At 43.7% G+C, this 15,650-nt stretch overlaps 1 protein-coding gene across 2 annotated transcripts in view; it reads right to left on the reverse strand.

Moving 5' to 3' along the window:
- The window catches only part of CEPT1 (choline/ethanolamine phosphotransferase 1), a 32,588-nt gene that overhangs the window by 15,776 nt on the left and 1,162 nt on the right, over positions 1-15,650 (reverse strand). The window contains exons 2-5 of one of the 2 annotated variants that reach the window (XM_054648662.2): positions 14,817-15,217; positions 11,394-11,541; positions 10,192-10,333; positions 2,536-2,620 (exon numbers count right to left, since the gene is read on the reverse strand). In XM_054648662.2, the coding sequence (XP_054504637.1) occupies positions 2,536-2,620; positions 10,192-10,333; positions 11,394-11,541; positions 14,817-15,155 (714 nt within the window). In that variant the 5' untranslated portion in view covers positions 15,156-15,217. The remainder of the gene's footprint in view (positions 1-2,535; positions 2,621-10,191; positions 10,334-11,393; positions 11,542-14,816; positions 15,218-15,650) is intronic. The other variant, XM_054648661.2, reaches the window with a different exon arrangement.

Here is a 15,650-nt window from a genome sequence, read left to right on the forward strand (position 1 = left end):
GCAGGGAGAGGGAGGCAGGACTGAAACACTGGCACTTCAAGTGTGAATGTGGGGAATAATGGACTAAACCTATTTTGATTCCCAAAATATGTTTATTTTCCAGCTTTTTAGGCCTTCAGGTTATTCTAATTAATTTCCCATTGGTTACAGGGATAAGTAAACTTCATTAACAATTTAAGATATTTTCCCCTCCTTGGTGAACATAAAACTTTCCTGTCCAGCCAAGTACAAGGTTTAGCTGTGCTGCAAGAATTTGAAGCTACTCACTTCATACTGTCCCAGCTCCTGTATAATTTTCAAGACAAGGTTATATTCTTATATTTTCTCAGTACAAATGTTTGTCACATGAAACAGCCAGAGTATGAATACACATTTTCTGTAGCTTACCCATCTGAGATGTGCAATACTGACCTAAAAATCTGTTCTGCCTGACATCTGAGTGTGTAAATAAGTCAGTGAAGCTTGGTGTGTCTGAGTAAACCACTTGGAAGCAGCAGCATCTTTAGTTATGAGTTAAGACTAAAACTAAAGATGCCAGAAGGCATCTGAAATTACTCATGAAAGAATTTAAATAGATTTAAAAGTCTATCCTGTAACTCAGTGCCTAAAACTGGGTTAAAATAAGTGTGTGAGGAGACCTGTCAAAGGCAACACCTGGGGTTCTGTCTCAGGAGCCAGTGACAGGAGCCTGAGGGACAGGAAAAGGGGGAAGTGCTTTCCCAGTTCCAGAGGGCAGGGACAGATGAGACATTGGGAAGAAGTTCCTCCTTGAGCAGGTGGTGAGGCTTTGGCCCAGGCTGCCCAGAGCAGCTGTGGCTGTTCCATGCCTGGAAGTGTCCAAGGCCAGGTTGGACAGGGCTTGGAGCAACCTGGGCTAGTGGAAGGTGTCCCTGCCCATGGCAGGGGTGGGATGGGATGAGCTTTAAGGACCCTCTAAACCAAACCAGTCTGGGATCCTGTGAAAATGCCCTGCCTGGCCCATCCCCTCACAGCCTACTCCCCAGCTGGCTGTAAAACCAGTATCAGCAGCATCTCCTGGAATGGCAAAGGCCTCCTTTGCAGGGGGGCTGCAGATGGACATCTTCAGCAGCTCCAGGTCCTCTCTTCCACCCCATGGTAAGTTGTCCTACTCCAGTTCAAACAATTTCCTTTCATCACCCAATCAGAGTTATTTCCACCCCACAACCATCACACCAGGGAATGATTTCGGACACTCAGATTCTCTGAGTGTTTCAGAACTATGTGATTTTATAATTTTTTCTGCCCTAAGCGACTCCTTGGTCAGTTGATATTACAGGCTAAAATCTTGATTTAACCTCTCCCTTCCTTTGCATTACTACTTGCTAAATTACCACTTCCTGACACTATTTCCAGCCTTTCATAGATTATGAACAAAGTATTTTAAAAATTAAGTTACTGCTGTCACCTGACTCCCTGTAGAGCCACCCAGCTCTCAAGATCAGCTGAAGACACATCAGGATTTACCAGATTGCTGATGGTGCTGCATCTAAAGCAGAGCCAGTAATTCACCTTCCTAAATAACCTCCTGGAAGCAGAGATTTTGCTGAGCTACTACATGAAAAAAAAAACCAAAAGAACTATTAGAAAATAATTAGCATCCACACAGGTTTAACAAAGGCTGTGCAAACCAACCATCAAAAAAATAACCTCACTTTTGTTTAACATCTGATGCAGTTCTAAGAAAGAGATCAAAAACCAATTCTTATATCCTCAAATATTTAAGGAAAAGTCCAGACTAAAAATGCATCAACAATAATCATAATCTATGATATATTTCAAGGAATCCACTTTTAATGATAACATTTTATTGGGAGGGGACCTCACCCACATACAACATATTAGCAAAAAAAAAAAAAAAAAACCAAACAAACAAAAACAAAGGAGAAAAAGAGGTGAAAAAAAGAGGTGAAATAAGGAAGAGAAAGTCTTTAATGCTAGCAAACTAGAGGGGAGAAGGACTTATTTAGCACAGACATAAGGAAAAGCATTTTAAAAATAAAGACAAGCTGGAAAGGAAGTTACTTCTTCATGAAGCTACAGGCACAGGGATCAAGCTGCACAGCTTAAACCAGACATTTTTACCCAGACTTTTTGAGTTATTACACAAGACACAGTTCCCTGAAAGAGCCAAGAAATTCTCCTTTTTTTGGTGGAAAGGTATTGAAATGGCAGCAACAAAATAAGTTTTAAAAAGTAGTTCCAACAACATTCTACACCCACACTTAAGAGCTGCTTCCACAGCCCTGCTTGGCTTTTAGGTGAAGCCAAAACCGTGATAAAAAGAAAAGTTTAAATCAAACTTTTGTTGAACAGGCAGGTTTTGCTTTGGTTTTAAATAAAATGAGATGCTTTCAAAAAAATTTGTTTCCAGTTAAATCAAATTTTTCCTACTCATTCAAATATTTTTCCTCCTTGTGTGAAAGATGAACACGCTGTAGAAGCTGCTTTGACAGAGCAGTGCATGACAAAGGTGCTGCCCTGCGCAGTGCAGGCGCTGCCCAGCGAGGGCTTTACCGTGGAATTCCAGAACGAGGGCCCCAGCGTGCCCGTGAGGAGCTGGATGGCCACTGTGCAGAGCATGGACTCTGTCACATCAAATCTACATGTGAGGGAGAGAAACAGTTCAGAGCACTGTCCTGAGCACTCCTCTGAAGGGGAAGGAACCATTAAACATCTTCAGTCAGGCTGAAGGACAAAATCCACAATCAGGATGATTCAAAGGGCAATTCAGGGTAGGGATTAACAATCACAAAACCCAGGAGTATTAATGAATTAATAAAACCATTCTAACCCACATAGTCTTTTACACATTTAAATCTTCATTCAGAACTTCTGCAGTTTACAGTTCTACCGTATCACTCCAACACATGAGAAAAAACAATCATTCTGTGTGTGCATGAGGGAACAAATGAAATTCCTTGATCTGAGTCATGGTGAATAAAACCCATAACCAAGCACAATCCACAACTCTCATCTCCTGACCTCATGCTTGTGTCTGCAAACAACACTGAATATATGAATTCTTTAGCTGAAGATGCTCCTGCATGTTTCAGTGGAGCAGAAATGCAGATCGTATTTCAGTTTGACACCTCTGAGGAAAAGGAAGAAGTTTCACCTCCCTCCTCATGCAGCTTCTTGTCATATAATGCTCCAAGAAGTGAGCTCTGGACCCCTGCTCAGGGGTAATCACACTCCATTCTGTATCTATTTATTTCTCACCCCTGACAGAAAGGGATGAAAAAATATGCTGGAGCCAACAGAGCCACAGAAACCACCCTTTCTCCTAATACAGTGCCATAAATCTGTATTTTACCATAACAAAAAGATTTTTAAATGGGATCAAATTTAAAAAATCAAACCATCTAGTTTAAAAAGAAAATAACTCAGCAGCAGCAGCAGGGTCAGCCAGAACACAGCTCCTGTTTATGGCTGTGCTTATCAGAGTGTACTGGAACAGACACCCACCATGCCAAGAGATTTCAAATGGGCAGCACAGAAAGGTCATTGTGGCCCCACCGCAGGGCTCAGGTGCAGTGATGATATGCAGACACCAGGACTGAGGAGAGGGGCCACTGAAGTTCAGCCTGATAAGCATTTTCAGTTTAATTATCACAGTACATAACTCAGTAAATAGCTAGGAGAGGTAATAGTTGGTATTTTAGGGAATACAGGAAGGGAAAGCCCCATGCCCAAACCCCACAGCTACTTTGGTGCTTCACAACAGCTGCAGTTTCTATTCCTTTTTTCCTATGTTAATTTAGGTGATATTTGTAATTCAGACATTGATCCATCTTTAAAACATCATGTGGCAAGTTTAAGAAGGGGCATTGACCTTGGCATGTGCTTCACTCCACGGAGATACTGGCACTGACAATCCCTGGGCCTGCTCTGCTGGGAACCCTGTCAGGCTCCTGAGTCTGGAGCCAATTAACGCACAGGGGGTTAGTGCTGCATCTAGAATATTCCCTTGTCAGTGCTAATTTATTGAGTGTATTCCATGGGCAATTCTTAAAATGCTCTGTTTGACTAAACAAATCATTAGACAATTCAAGAGCCACCACTGGCTCAGGGCTCAGAGACAGCTGCAGTCAGTCCATTCCTTGTGCTAACAGGGAACCCAAACTGAATTCAAATGGAGAAATGCCCTGAGAAAATGAGCCAATGACAACAGGAAACAGACACTTACACTGGAGATGGCCCTGAAATCAAGTCAATCTCTAGCAACACAGCTGATCTAATACAGCTTTTTAAGGCTGTGTAAAACTACAGTGGAGGTTTATGATCATCCTCCTCTTCTTCTCCCAACACACAAAACTCCATGAAAAAGTCCCAAATCACAGCAGACAAGAAAAACACTCCTGCCTCAACAGAAAACAGAAGTTATGGGGCTGGAAAACTTACAGGGATCCAACTACCAGTTAATGCTCTGGTCTGGAAAATGATGATTCTTCCATCTGTCTTGTCCATATCTACTGAGTGTGCAAATGGGATTACTAAGGCTGAGCAATGAACTGGGAATCTGAACAGGAGACAAAGGACTGTTTTCTTAGGGGAACCACAGCAGCAAGAAAAGAATGTTCAACATCAGAACACAAGAGAAAGAAAGGCTGAGAGTCACATGCCAGAAGTGCAAACACTTCGTTATAAAGTTATTAGAGTTTTATCCTAACTCATTGCAATCCAGCAGTTTTACTCGGATGCCATGAAATACAACAGCATGAATAAAGCAAACTGTACAGAAAAAATGAGAACATGAATTAGAATTATTTCCAGCACCAGGAAATTCATGTTAAGGGAAAAATAATATTAAAAATTAAGGGAAAATAATTTAAAATAAGCTCCCTTCCTTGTTATTATACACATCCAGTATGTAATTTTTTCCTTCTGCTGCTCACAGAGGTACACAGGAGTCGCATGGGTAGGCAATAGCCATATGCTTGTTATGTTGCAGTTCATTATTTCACAGACTAGTGAGAACTCCAACGATTTATCAGAACAATCAGGAGCAGCACGTCCACACATGACCAATGGGACTGTGGCTGAAAATGCTGTTGAAGGACTTGTGGGAGGAAGAGGAGGAGGATGTGGAAACCACCCCCCAACTTTTCTGTGAGCCCTTACCAGCTGCACAAGTTTCTGTGACACTGCCAGTGCGACTGAGGGAGCAGGAGGTGCAGGTTACCAACACCAAACTTCACACCCACCACAAAGACACTTCAACACATCCTGCTTGCAAGTACAGAGAACCCAACATCCCCTGACATCAACAGAGGCTCTACTTAGCCTCAGACTCTCATCTGTAAATAACCTGGGTATAAAAGTTCTCCAAGAAGTGTTGGAAAGTTTTAAGCTATACAATCATAGGAATGATTGCCTTATCTCAGAGTGGAGATGCTGAGGCTGTTCCCAGGAACAAGAACTCAATGTGCTAAAGTCTAACTTGGAAGGCTTCCATCCCTGTATGTCAGTGTTTGGTGTGTGTTGTCTAAGCAAGATAGAACATCAAGTCCTCCTCTACTGAGGCTGAAGAGGAAGGTTGGATTAGCTTTCTGAAATCCCCCATTTCCTCACCTCTCCTTTGGACCTTAGTGGCAGCAGTGGTGATAGGACTCAGGTGAACCAACCCAATATCCCACAAGCATCCTGGAAGCAGCCTGGAAGGCTGCTCCAGAGTCACTGAATCATGTTTCCCCAAATTCTCCAACTCTCATCAAGAAAGGCTGTTTTGTTCAGCAGCCTGAATTATTTTGCTTTCTCTGGGGAATATTATTCAAACAGCAGTGTAACCATGTTTAACTTTTCAGTTATATGAAATGTGGTAAAAACTGATTCTTCCTCTCATATTTATGATATTCCTTTGTGAAGCCTCCTTGGAAACTAATTTCCATCTCATTGCGTCTATATTTACCCACATATATACACAGCTATAATTCCTACCATCACAACTTATGGTATTTTCATTAAAAAAGGTTGTAATAAACCAGAAAATACAGTAACTTGTAGGAGAAATGCTGGAGACCATGGTACAGCCCTCATGTCTCTGGATGGACCCTTGAGTGTTCAGTGCCCACTGGGTTTTTTCAATATGATTCAGCACCTCCAGCACTTCCATCATGAACAAATGCACCAGGACTTTATCTGAGCAGTTTGTGTCTCATGTCTCTCAAGAGTATATCCAGGTTGGACAAGGGGGAATGGCTTCCCACTGCCAAAGGGCAGGGTGAGATGGCATATTGAGAAGAAATTCTTCCCTGTGAGGGTGGTGAGGCCCTGGCACAGAATGCCCAGAAAAGCTGCGGCTGCCCCATGCCTGGAAGTGTCCAAGGCCAGGTTGGACAGGGCTTAGAGCAACCTGGGCTAGTGGAAGGTGTCCCAGCCCATGGCAGGGGGTGGAAATGGATGAGCTTTAATGTCCCTTCCCATTCAAACCAATTCCATAGTTCTGTGATTCTGAGTTGTGCTTCAGAATCCAGCTCTGACAGGGACAGATAGCCCCTGCATGTGGGACAGCCCCTGCAGTCAGGCTGTGCTCTGACCTTGAGCAGCTGGAACATCCTGAGCCTGCACACACTTGCTTCCCCTCCTGCACTTCCTGCAGGGACCAGGACCACTACTGAATCCAAGTGAGATAACCCTGGATTGGGGAAGAACCAGGTGATCACACCTGGGCTCCAGATAACATCGGAAAAATCCTTTCAGGATTTGTACTCCATAATGATCTGTTTTCTGCAGCATGTTCCTGAAGCACCTCTCATCTGCTTCCACAAGGACACAAGGAAGTCCATTGCAGCTTGGCAGTTTGATTTTTGGGATATGCAGGAAAAAATTCTTTGTTTCCAAAGCAGAGGAGCCCCAGTGATGGCACAGCTGCCCCAATACATGACTCAGCTCATCCTCTGCTGCAGCACAGCAAATCCACAACCAGACAAACCAGTTCCTGGGCTGGAAACCAGGTCAGGAGAACAAAGTCATTATTTGGGCTACTTCAATACTAAGTCTCTCTGCCATTCAAAATCCCCTTTCTCTTTTTCAAATGTGCTGACTATTCCTGTTTTTCCATAAGATCATTCCCAGATCAGGTGTTTTAAGTAAAACTTCTGCATTTAACTCTATCCCTGCTGTTCCCTGCTGCCTTTGCACTGCTGATATTATTACAGTGACTTTCCTGGAGCCTGCCCTACTTGCCTTGAGACACTTCCTGCTTCCTGCTGGGGAATTTTTAAGCAATACTGACCTCTAGCTATTTGAGCTGTTCAATCAACACCAATTGCTTTTTGAAGAGTGGTGGTTGCCAGGATCATAATTAATGGAATTATGTGATCAATTGAAGATGGAGACAGATCATAGAACTTTATTGACTCAACTGATTATTCTAAATCCTGGAGTAGCACAGGGACATCCCCCACAGCTGTCAGGCAGAAGACAAAGAACCTACACAGCTGATGGATTCAGTAATTGGGCCCAACTGAACAAAGTTTTCCTCTCCACCTGCAGAATCTGTAGGAACCTCACAGACTGGATCCCATTTCCTCCTCCCTCAGGGGAACTGATCTTGCCCTGCAATCTGACAGGCTCTGCTCAGCTTCAGGGACTTGCCAAGGTTGGCACAGTGACACCAAAGAGAATCATGGAATTGTTAAGGTTGGAAAAGCCCTCCAGGATCATCAAGCCCAGCCTGACTGATCCCCACCTTGTCACCAGCCCTGAGCACCACATGCAGTTGTTCCTTGGGCAGGGATGGGGACTCCAGACCTCCCTGGGCAGCCACTTCCAATGCCTGACCACCCCTCCCTAGGAAGAAATTCCTCCCGATGTCCAGCCTGACCCTTCCCTGGTGCAGCTTGAGGCCATTTCCTCTCGTCCTGTCCTTTGTTCCCTGAGAGCAGAGCCTGACCCTGTCCAGGCTGCCCCCTCCTGTCAGGAGTTGTGCAGAGCCAGAAGGGCCCCCCTGAGCCTCCTTTTCTCCAGGCTGAGCCCCTTTCCCAGCTCCCTCAGCTGCTCCTGGAGCTGCAGTCCCTTCCCCATACACAAACCACACACTGTTCCATGAGCACACACTTTGTTTGACACACTAATTTCCCTGGTTTTTTTTAAGATGGACTTTTCCAGCAAGACAGGCTGATTCTATAACTCAACAGTTTAGGCCTGTGTGGAAGGAGGGAAATACAATCTCTCCCTTTAGCACCCTCTGCTCTTCTCCAAGCCATTTCATTATCGAGCTCTCTCTGCACTGAAATACAATTTCTTGGACATACCACAAATAGAGTAAGTGATAACCAGCTGTCTACTCTTTCCTGCTGCTTTGGAATTCAGGCAAGTCAAAAACACTGTCACATTCCCTAAAACATCACGACCACACCCTCTCTCTGAGAGTCACAACATGAGATACAGACAGGAAAAAGCTCCTGTGCACAAGGATCTTTTTAGCTCCTTTCAACAGCTGTCTCTGAGCCCACTTATTCAGGATTAAGGATACCTAAGTGTGTGTACTGCAGTGAATCTGAAAGAGTTGATAAAATACCATTTTTCAGTTTTAGATTAGTGAAATGAAAGCTTCATAAAAAAGTGTCAAACAGTGAGAATCTGTTAACTGGATAAATTGTCTCATGGTTTAGGCATTAAAATGAACATCAGCTTATGACAGTCTATTAACCTTGTGACAGAGGGCAAAAGAAGGAACAAATATGTTTACTACACAGTGCTGTGTTATCTAAATTAATGATACACACATTTAGGTGCTTATTGCCTTATATGAATTAGCTACATATTAATGGTCACCATATTCTTATATTATTATAAGGCCAGGCAGAAAAATCAAATTTGCTGAAAAATGCCTCCAAAATACAGACTCCTCACAAAGTAATGTCCCAGTCAACACCAGCATTGACCCAAACACTTCTCTGCAGCACAGCAGCAGTTTGGGGAGGCTGATACTTCCATCTGTAAAGTCAAGCAGATGTCAAGGTCAGGCTTTTGTGTTCTTTGATCAATATCCAGAAATCTTTGATTATCAGGGCCCTGTAAAGTTTGAAGGAAGCTAAAAGCATTCAGACTTCTGGTACAGCACAGAAGTGAGACTCCTAAAACAGGAAAGTATTTGAGCCACATGTCTTATTTTAAAGATTTAAGTACCAGAATGGGATAGTTTCAGTCAATATGCTTTAGTGTAGCCAGAGTTGGAACAGAAGCCTAGATATTCTTCTTTTCTTCCTCTAATACACATTTAAAACTGATCCAACATCTTAAATTTTTGAGCAGAAACACATAAGTTTCTCAAGAGCATCCACATTATTGAAACAGTATCCTGCCATTAAAAGCTGTCATATACAAGAGACTCACATTTATACTGTTTTAGCCTATAGACTAGCAATTATAGACCATAAATAACAGTCTATTAGACATCTGTATGTAGTTGTTCTAGAATTGTTTCAAAATCCCACAAACTAAGGGCAAACTTCAGTTTCCAGATGCAAAAAAAAATTCTCCAGTACATTTATTTGAAATGTGTTTGTTTACTCTGTGAACATGAACACAGAATAAATTCTCAACATAGAATACATTTATTTCCTTATTAAGGTTAGAGAATCCCACAGCTCACCAAGCCCATGTGTTGCACCTCCCACCCAGCCTCATCCAGCAGGAAACAGGATTTCTGCTCCTGACCTTCTTGGCATTGCAATTTTGGTTCCATTTATTGACAGAACCATGATCTGCACTAACTAAAAGGGATTCTGAACTCTAAATTGGAGGCACAAGGGCAATTACTACAGTATATTTTAAGGGTTATGGTTAATATTAACGAATAACTGCACATCACAATCAAGCAGTATCAAGACAGAGTTTAATGAATGCTAAAGCCAGACTGCCACCATCTGACCAAAGCATTCCAGTCTTAGGATAAAACAGCAGGTACTTTCCATTACTTATTTAGCTTTACATCACAACAAAAGCTCTAATTAACTAACAGGCCAAAATTATATTTCTACCACTCCTAACACAAGCTAAGGGACATCCACTATTAATTACAGTTCCAACACCTGCCAAAAGCTCTAAGGGTGTCACTGTGGATAAAAACAATTTGCTACTGCTCTGAGAAGCTGCACTATGGCCACACAAGGTGCAATTCAGGAGAACAGGGTGCCTTTCCCTTTCTCTCAGCCAGGTACTTACATGCCAAAGCGCAGCGTCCCCGAGACGTACGTCTGCCAGTGCGCGCAGTAAAACATGAACGTCCCAGCAAAACAACAAAAGAACATCCAGTCAGGGTTGGTGCCCAGCTGCACAGCAATACAAGTTCCCAAAACCACAAAGACTGCAGGAGAAAATCAGTCACAGAGTGAAAAGGGTGGATGTGTGTAAGCATCCTCACCAGAAGCAAAGCTAACAACAGGGCCCAGAGGAGGGACAGTGGGAAGGTTATCCTGGCATGGCTATTTCACAGGCATAAGAGATTAACGCTTCCACTTAAAAATATACAGGCTGCACAACACAGATTTCAATCCATATCAGTTATTAAAAGTCATCAATATTAAGGGTTTCTAAGTCTCCTACATTTTTATTCCCTGTGATGCCTAATGTCATTAAGGGACTTGAGTAAGTCTGCTGCAGCCTGCAACAAGTTTTGGGGTTTTCTCCTGCGTTTGCCAGACATTTTTCCCTGTCTTCTGAATTTCTCTGATGGCATTAAGAAAATCAAAGGTCTGGATACATTCAGGATGAGTAACATATCTAAGCTTTCCCCTCCACCCTTTCCATATACAACTCTAATAAAGAATTCATAAAATTTAAAGCCTAAGACCTTTAGAATTTAAGGAACCCAAAACATCCAATCAGGAGTTGGACTCAATCTTGTGGGATCCTTCCAACTCAAGATATTCTATGATTTTACAAGTTTTTTGCAATGGGGTTAAACTTCAGACTGGCTCAATGAACTCCACCTACCCAGGAAATTACCTAGATGATTCAAATCCTAAACTCTGACTTGTAGAATCCCACTGCTTAGGCTTAGACCTGTCTTGGTATCACTCTGTATCAAGTCAATATGAAATAATATAGCCAGAGTATTATGACAATTTCTTACAGAAAATACCTTAGAACCAAGACTCTGCTAAAGCATCATATAGAAGTGCTGGCTCAGGTTGAATTAGTCACATGCTTAGTTTTGTTTTCAATGTAATACAAGAGAAGACATTCAGCTGATCCAGAGCACTGTTCTATGGAAAGAAAGGTGACTTTCTTGGTTGAAATTGATACATTCAACACTATCAGTTGTCCTTTCTTCAGTAAAGAAGCTTTTTTTATTGTATTGCAGATTTGATCCCTGAAACAGAGCAATTTAATCCTCCTACTTCAATTAAAAATGACAACAATACCTGTGGACAATGAATCACAGCCATGATCAAAAAGCTCTCCTAACGGAGTGCTGCTGTTTGTCCTTCTTGCTTGTTTTCCATCTATAGCATCCAGGGACTGGTAGATGAAAAGGCCACAAGCACAAGCAATGTATGCCCAGGGAGGTGCCTAAGAGAGAAAGGCAATCACAATAAGGTTTAAAATAGATAAAATTCTCTTTAAGAAAGAGAAAGCCTGCAGCTGTCCCACAGCCTGACAAAACAGTTTTCCCTTTGCACATATGTCCTCCTCACCCAGGGACCTTTCAGCATCTGGTCCTTGCAAGGACAGACAGAATGGTTGTTACATGTGGAATGTAAATAAACCAGTGACAGATTAATAGCCACAGCCCCTGCTCTGAAGTAGGAAGTTGCACTGTACAGCTGGAAAAATTGTAATACTACATTTGCAAAGCGGTGCGTAACAAAGTTCTCGTTAAATATATGCACGTTGTCATTGTGATTTCAGAAACTTGGGAACTTTTAGCCCCCAACTTTGTCACAAACACTTCAACAGTGTTCATCTTCACCAGTCCACCACCATTTGAGAGCTGTGTCACTACCAGTGCCCAGACTTTGAGTCCAAGTACATTTCTGGAGCTCTGCAGCACAGCCCCTCCACCACCAAGTGTCCCCTCCAGTACGAGGCACCAGCAGCTTTGCCAAATCTACATTAAGAACCTTTAATGGTCACATCCATGAAAACGATTTCTACTCTGACAGAAACACAAACAATGCCAAAGCCCTGCTGGAGCAAAGATTACAATCTAGGCTTTTTTATGCTTTCTGAAGCATAAACCATTAAGAACACAAAAGCCAGGGAGTCGCCATTACTCCATCTCCATTTACACATCCATAAATCAGATATTATTGGCTATTTTGCAATCTTCACATTTGACACACTCCACAGAAGTGAGCATTTACAAGCACCTTTATTTTACAGACCACACCAAGAAAAACCAAATACAGCTTAATCAAGCTGACCTGCTTCTCATAAAGCCCTGAAGTCCAGCTGGTTTTGGCCAACACAACCATGACTAATTTGTAGCACATCAACTTAAATGTATTTCCTTCTAGGAGCAATTTGCATTGCTCCTGCCATTTACCAAAACAGTTCGTTCTGCCCCAAAAGCTGCTGCTGTGATGTGCTTTCAGTACTGTCTGTACAGACAGCACAAGGTGAGAAAGGGGAAATGTGTCACCCAAGAGCAGAGCACCACATTTAGCCAAGGTTCTGATGCCACACAACTCCCTCTCATTTTTATCCCTCACATACAGATTTTATCTGCCACATTTAAGTTAAATGGCATCACCCTGAAGGTTTCTCTATAAACTTAAAAATCAATCTGCTGGCTCTCCTTTCTTAAAAGCTCCTTTCATGAGCAGTGTAGGTGTTTCCACTTAGACCTATTTATATCCAAGTAAGATTTCACAGCTCTTTCCTTATCCAGGTAATTTTTCCTTTTTTTTTTTTTTAAACTCAGGTACCATTCCATCAGTCAGCACTTTTCCAGCTGGGTCCTCCCAGCTAAGCAGGAAGTATTTGCATCTCCTTTACTCTCTGGTTGCACGAGGCCCTGAGTGACAGCCAACTGCCCTGGCTGCACCTTTCAGCAACAGGAAGGGAGGAGTCACTCTTGAAAAAAAAGCAGAACTAAGGCTGAGCTACAAGGAGGAGAAAATTTACATCAGAAATCAATAGTGGTTTGGGGGGAGGAGGAGAAATTCTGCTCCTGGAGTTTCAGAGCCCCATTTTCTTCCCCACACAGCTCCTTGACACTTAAAAAGCACCTCCCTGGTCATGCTGTGCCATGTGGCAAATCAAATCAGGCCAAAGCTGCCTCAGCACTAAGTTATTTTTCAGTTCAAGTGAGGGAAAAAAAAAATCTCATTCACCTCACACAAAGTACTTCTCAAACTGTTAAACACCAAACAGTGCTTTCATACAGCAGCCTTCAGCTAACACTGAATTTCTGATGCTCTGAGTGCAGCTTCCTGGGCACTTCAGAAGTTTAGTTACCAACCAAGATACAACTCTTCTCCAAATTTTAAGTTCTGCTCTGGTTTAGTGACCCAAACCAGCTCTGGGTTCCTGAGAGCTGAAGTCTCCCTATCAGACCAGATTTCAGAGTCTGAGCCCCCACGTAACCCTGCTCAGAAGTAAACACAAGTTAAACCAACACACACCACAATGCCACAGCCTGGAAAAGGAAGGAGCTGCTCCAAGTATTCCCTGCTCAAACTGAATAGTCACTGTTTATTTTACACCTGCCAAATTCCACAGATTATTGTGAAACAATCTATTTCAACAGATTTCTAGGAGAGGCAAACATCCCTTTCCCATGTCATACGTGGAGCAGGGATGCAGTGCTGATTACTACATGAGATTATGGAGACTGGTGGGGAACAAACTGTGCCCTGCTGGATTCCCAACCTCAGCTGGGAGACTTGGTTAGGAAGGAGTTCAGATGTTTTAAAAGCTGGAACTCTTGAGACATTCCCAGCCATGTGGTACGTAACACATTTCTACACCAAATAACTCCCTTTCTCAGTGCTCACACATAAAAGCAGCTTTTAAGATTCAACATTCAAGTGAAAACTCTTCCAGTGCACAAAAATGATTCTTCAAGTGCCTTATGAGGTAAGTGGTGATAGAGGGAAGTTGAAATGCCTCAAAAAGACTTTTGTATCCCTGAAATCAGGTTAAAACAGTTCTGCTCAGGGCAAGTGAGGAGCTTTTAGAGCAATCAGAACAACGAATAAAGCCACTGACTTTTATCTGGCCTTCTCACAGCACAGCCACAGCTCAGGAACAGAACTCCACCATGCTGTGCCAAAGTCCTGACTGAGCTGCCAGGACACAGAACCTGTGGGGCCCAGGAAGGTGTCCCTGTGGCTCACTAAGCTGGGTTTGGTCGCACCAGCTTTGATATCTTAAGTGGCACTACTCTAGAGCTCAGTGCCTTGGCTCTGGTGCAGCCCCAGCATGTCCAACCCACCCAGCTCGTGTGGCAACTCTGATCCCTGAGCTGAGGGGGAGTTGCCCTGCTCTGGTCACAGAAAGTAAACAGGTACCAACTCCTCCTGCCACGCAGGCCAGGCAGCTGCAGAGCCACTGCTCCAACTCCTGGCAGGGCTGAGCTTTGTGCAGCAGGCCCCTCATGGCTGCTTCGGTGTCAGATCCTGCTCCATATGGGTGCGTTGGCCCCAGGAACTGCTGGCTCACTCCAGCATCCACACATGCTCTCTGCATGCCAGCATCACAGAGAGGCACAAACATTTACAGAGAACAGGTGACAAGGACTGTGGGCTGAACAGCAAGAACCAGCTCTCCCCAAAGCAACAACCCATCCAAAACCAGTGACAGCGACCAAAACGAAAGAGTGCCAGGAGTCCATAACTCACCTGTTCTGTAGCTGTTGGGCAGTAACATACTAATAGCAGAGTTGTAAATATATTTATTGACAGTCCAATGATGGTGATCAGGTTGGGGGCAATCCAGGCTGGAACTCTTCCAACTAACCATTCCCAGTAGCCCTGCATGAGGGGCTCAAGCAGGGAGCGTCCGGCACTCTGGTACTTGTGCTCCTCTAACCGTTTGAGCTGGTGCTTGGACAGGGGCGGCGTGGGCAGCTGCACCAGCTTGCTGAGCACACAGGCAGCGCTGGGGCCGTGGCCGCAGCCCGCGGGGCCCTCCAGATGCAACTCCCCACATCGCCTCTTGAGGCTCCGGTGCCCACTCATGGGTTGGGTGGCCGAGGAATTGTCTTGGGCAGGCAGCAGCTGGGCTGGAGAACCATAAGATCCTGCAACACAGAGGGGCAAGACACGCCTGAGCACACAAATGAGATTTTAGGACATCAAAAGTTCCCAGTTGCTGCCCTAAAGAGCATTTCAATTGCCATCAGCAAAGCAAGATGATTTCATAGGACTACTCCTTTGAAAGTTATTTGGAGAATTGCTGACAGAACGACAAGAAACAAGTGCTCCAAATGCAGCAGTAAAACTCTGCAGCCACCAGCTGTAATTCCAGCAGCAGCAGAAACTCCCAACCCCAGCAGTGAGTTGTGTTACAGACTGGGGGCACAGCCAGACCCCTCACACCTCTCCCAGGAGAGCAGGTGACACCATTCAGGTTATCAACTGACAGCACCAAAAACTGCACTAAGACTGAAAAGTCTTAAGTTAAATTGGTTTGGAGCATCTCCACAGCGATACTGGACAACCACTTAAAAACAG

This window comes from Agelaius phoeniceus, chromosome 25 (assembly GCF_051311805.1).
Source record: "Agelaius phoeniceus isolate bAgePho1 chromosome 25, bAgePho1.hap1, whole genome shotgun sequence".
Taxonomy (NCBI): Eukaryota; Metazoa; Chordata; class Aves; order Passeriformes; family Icteridae; genus Agelaius; species Agelaius phoeniceus.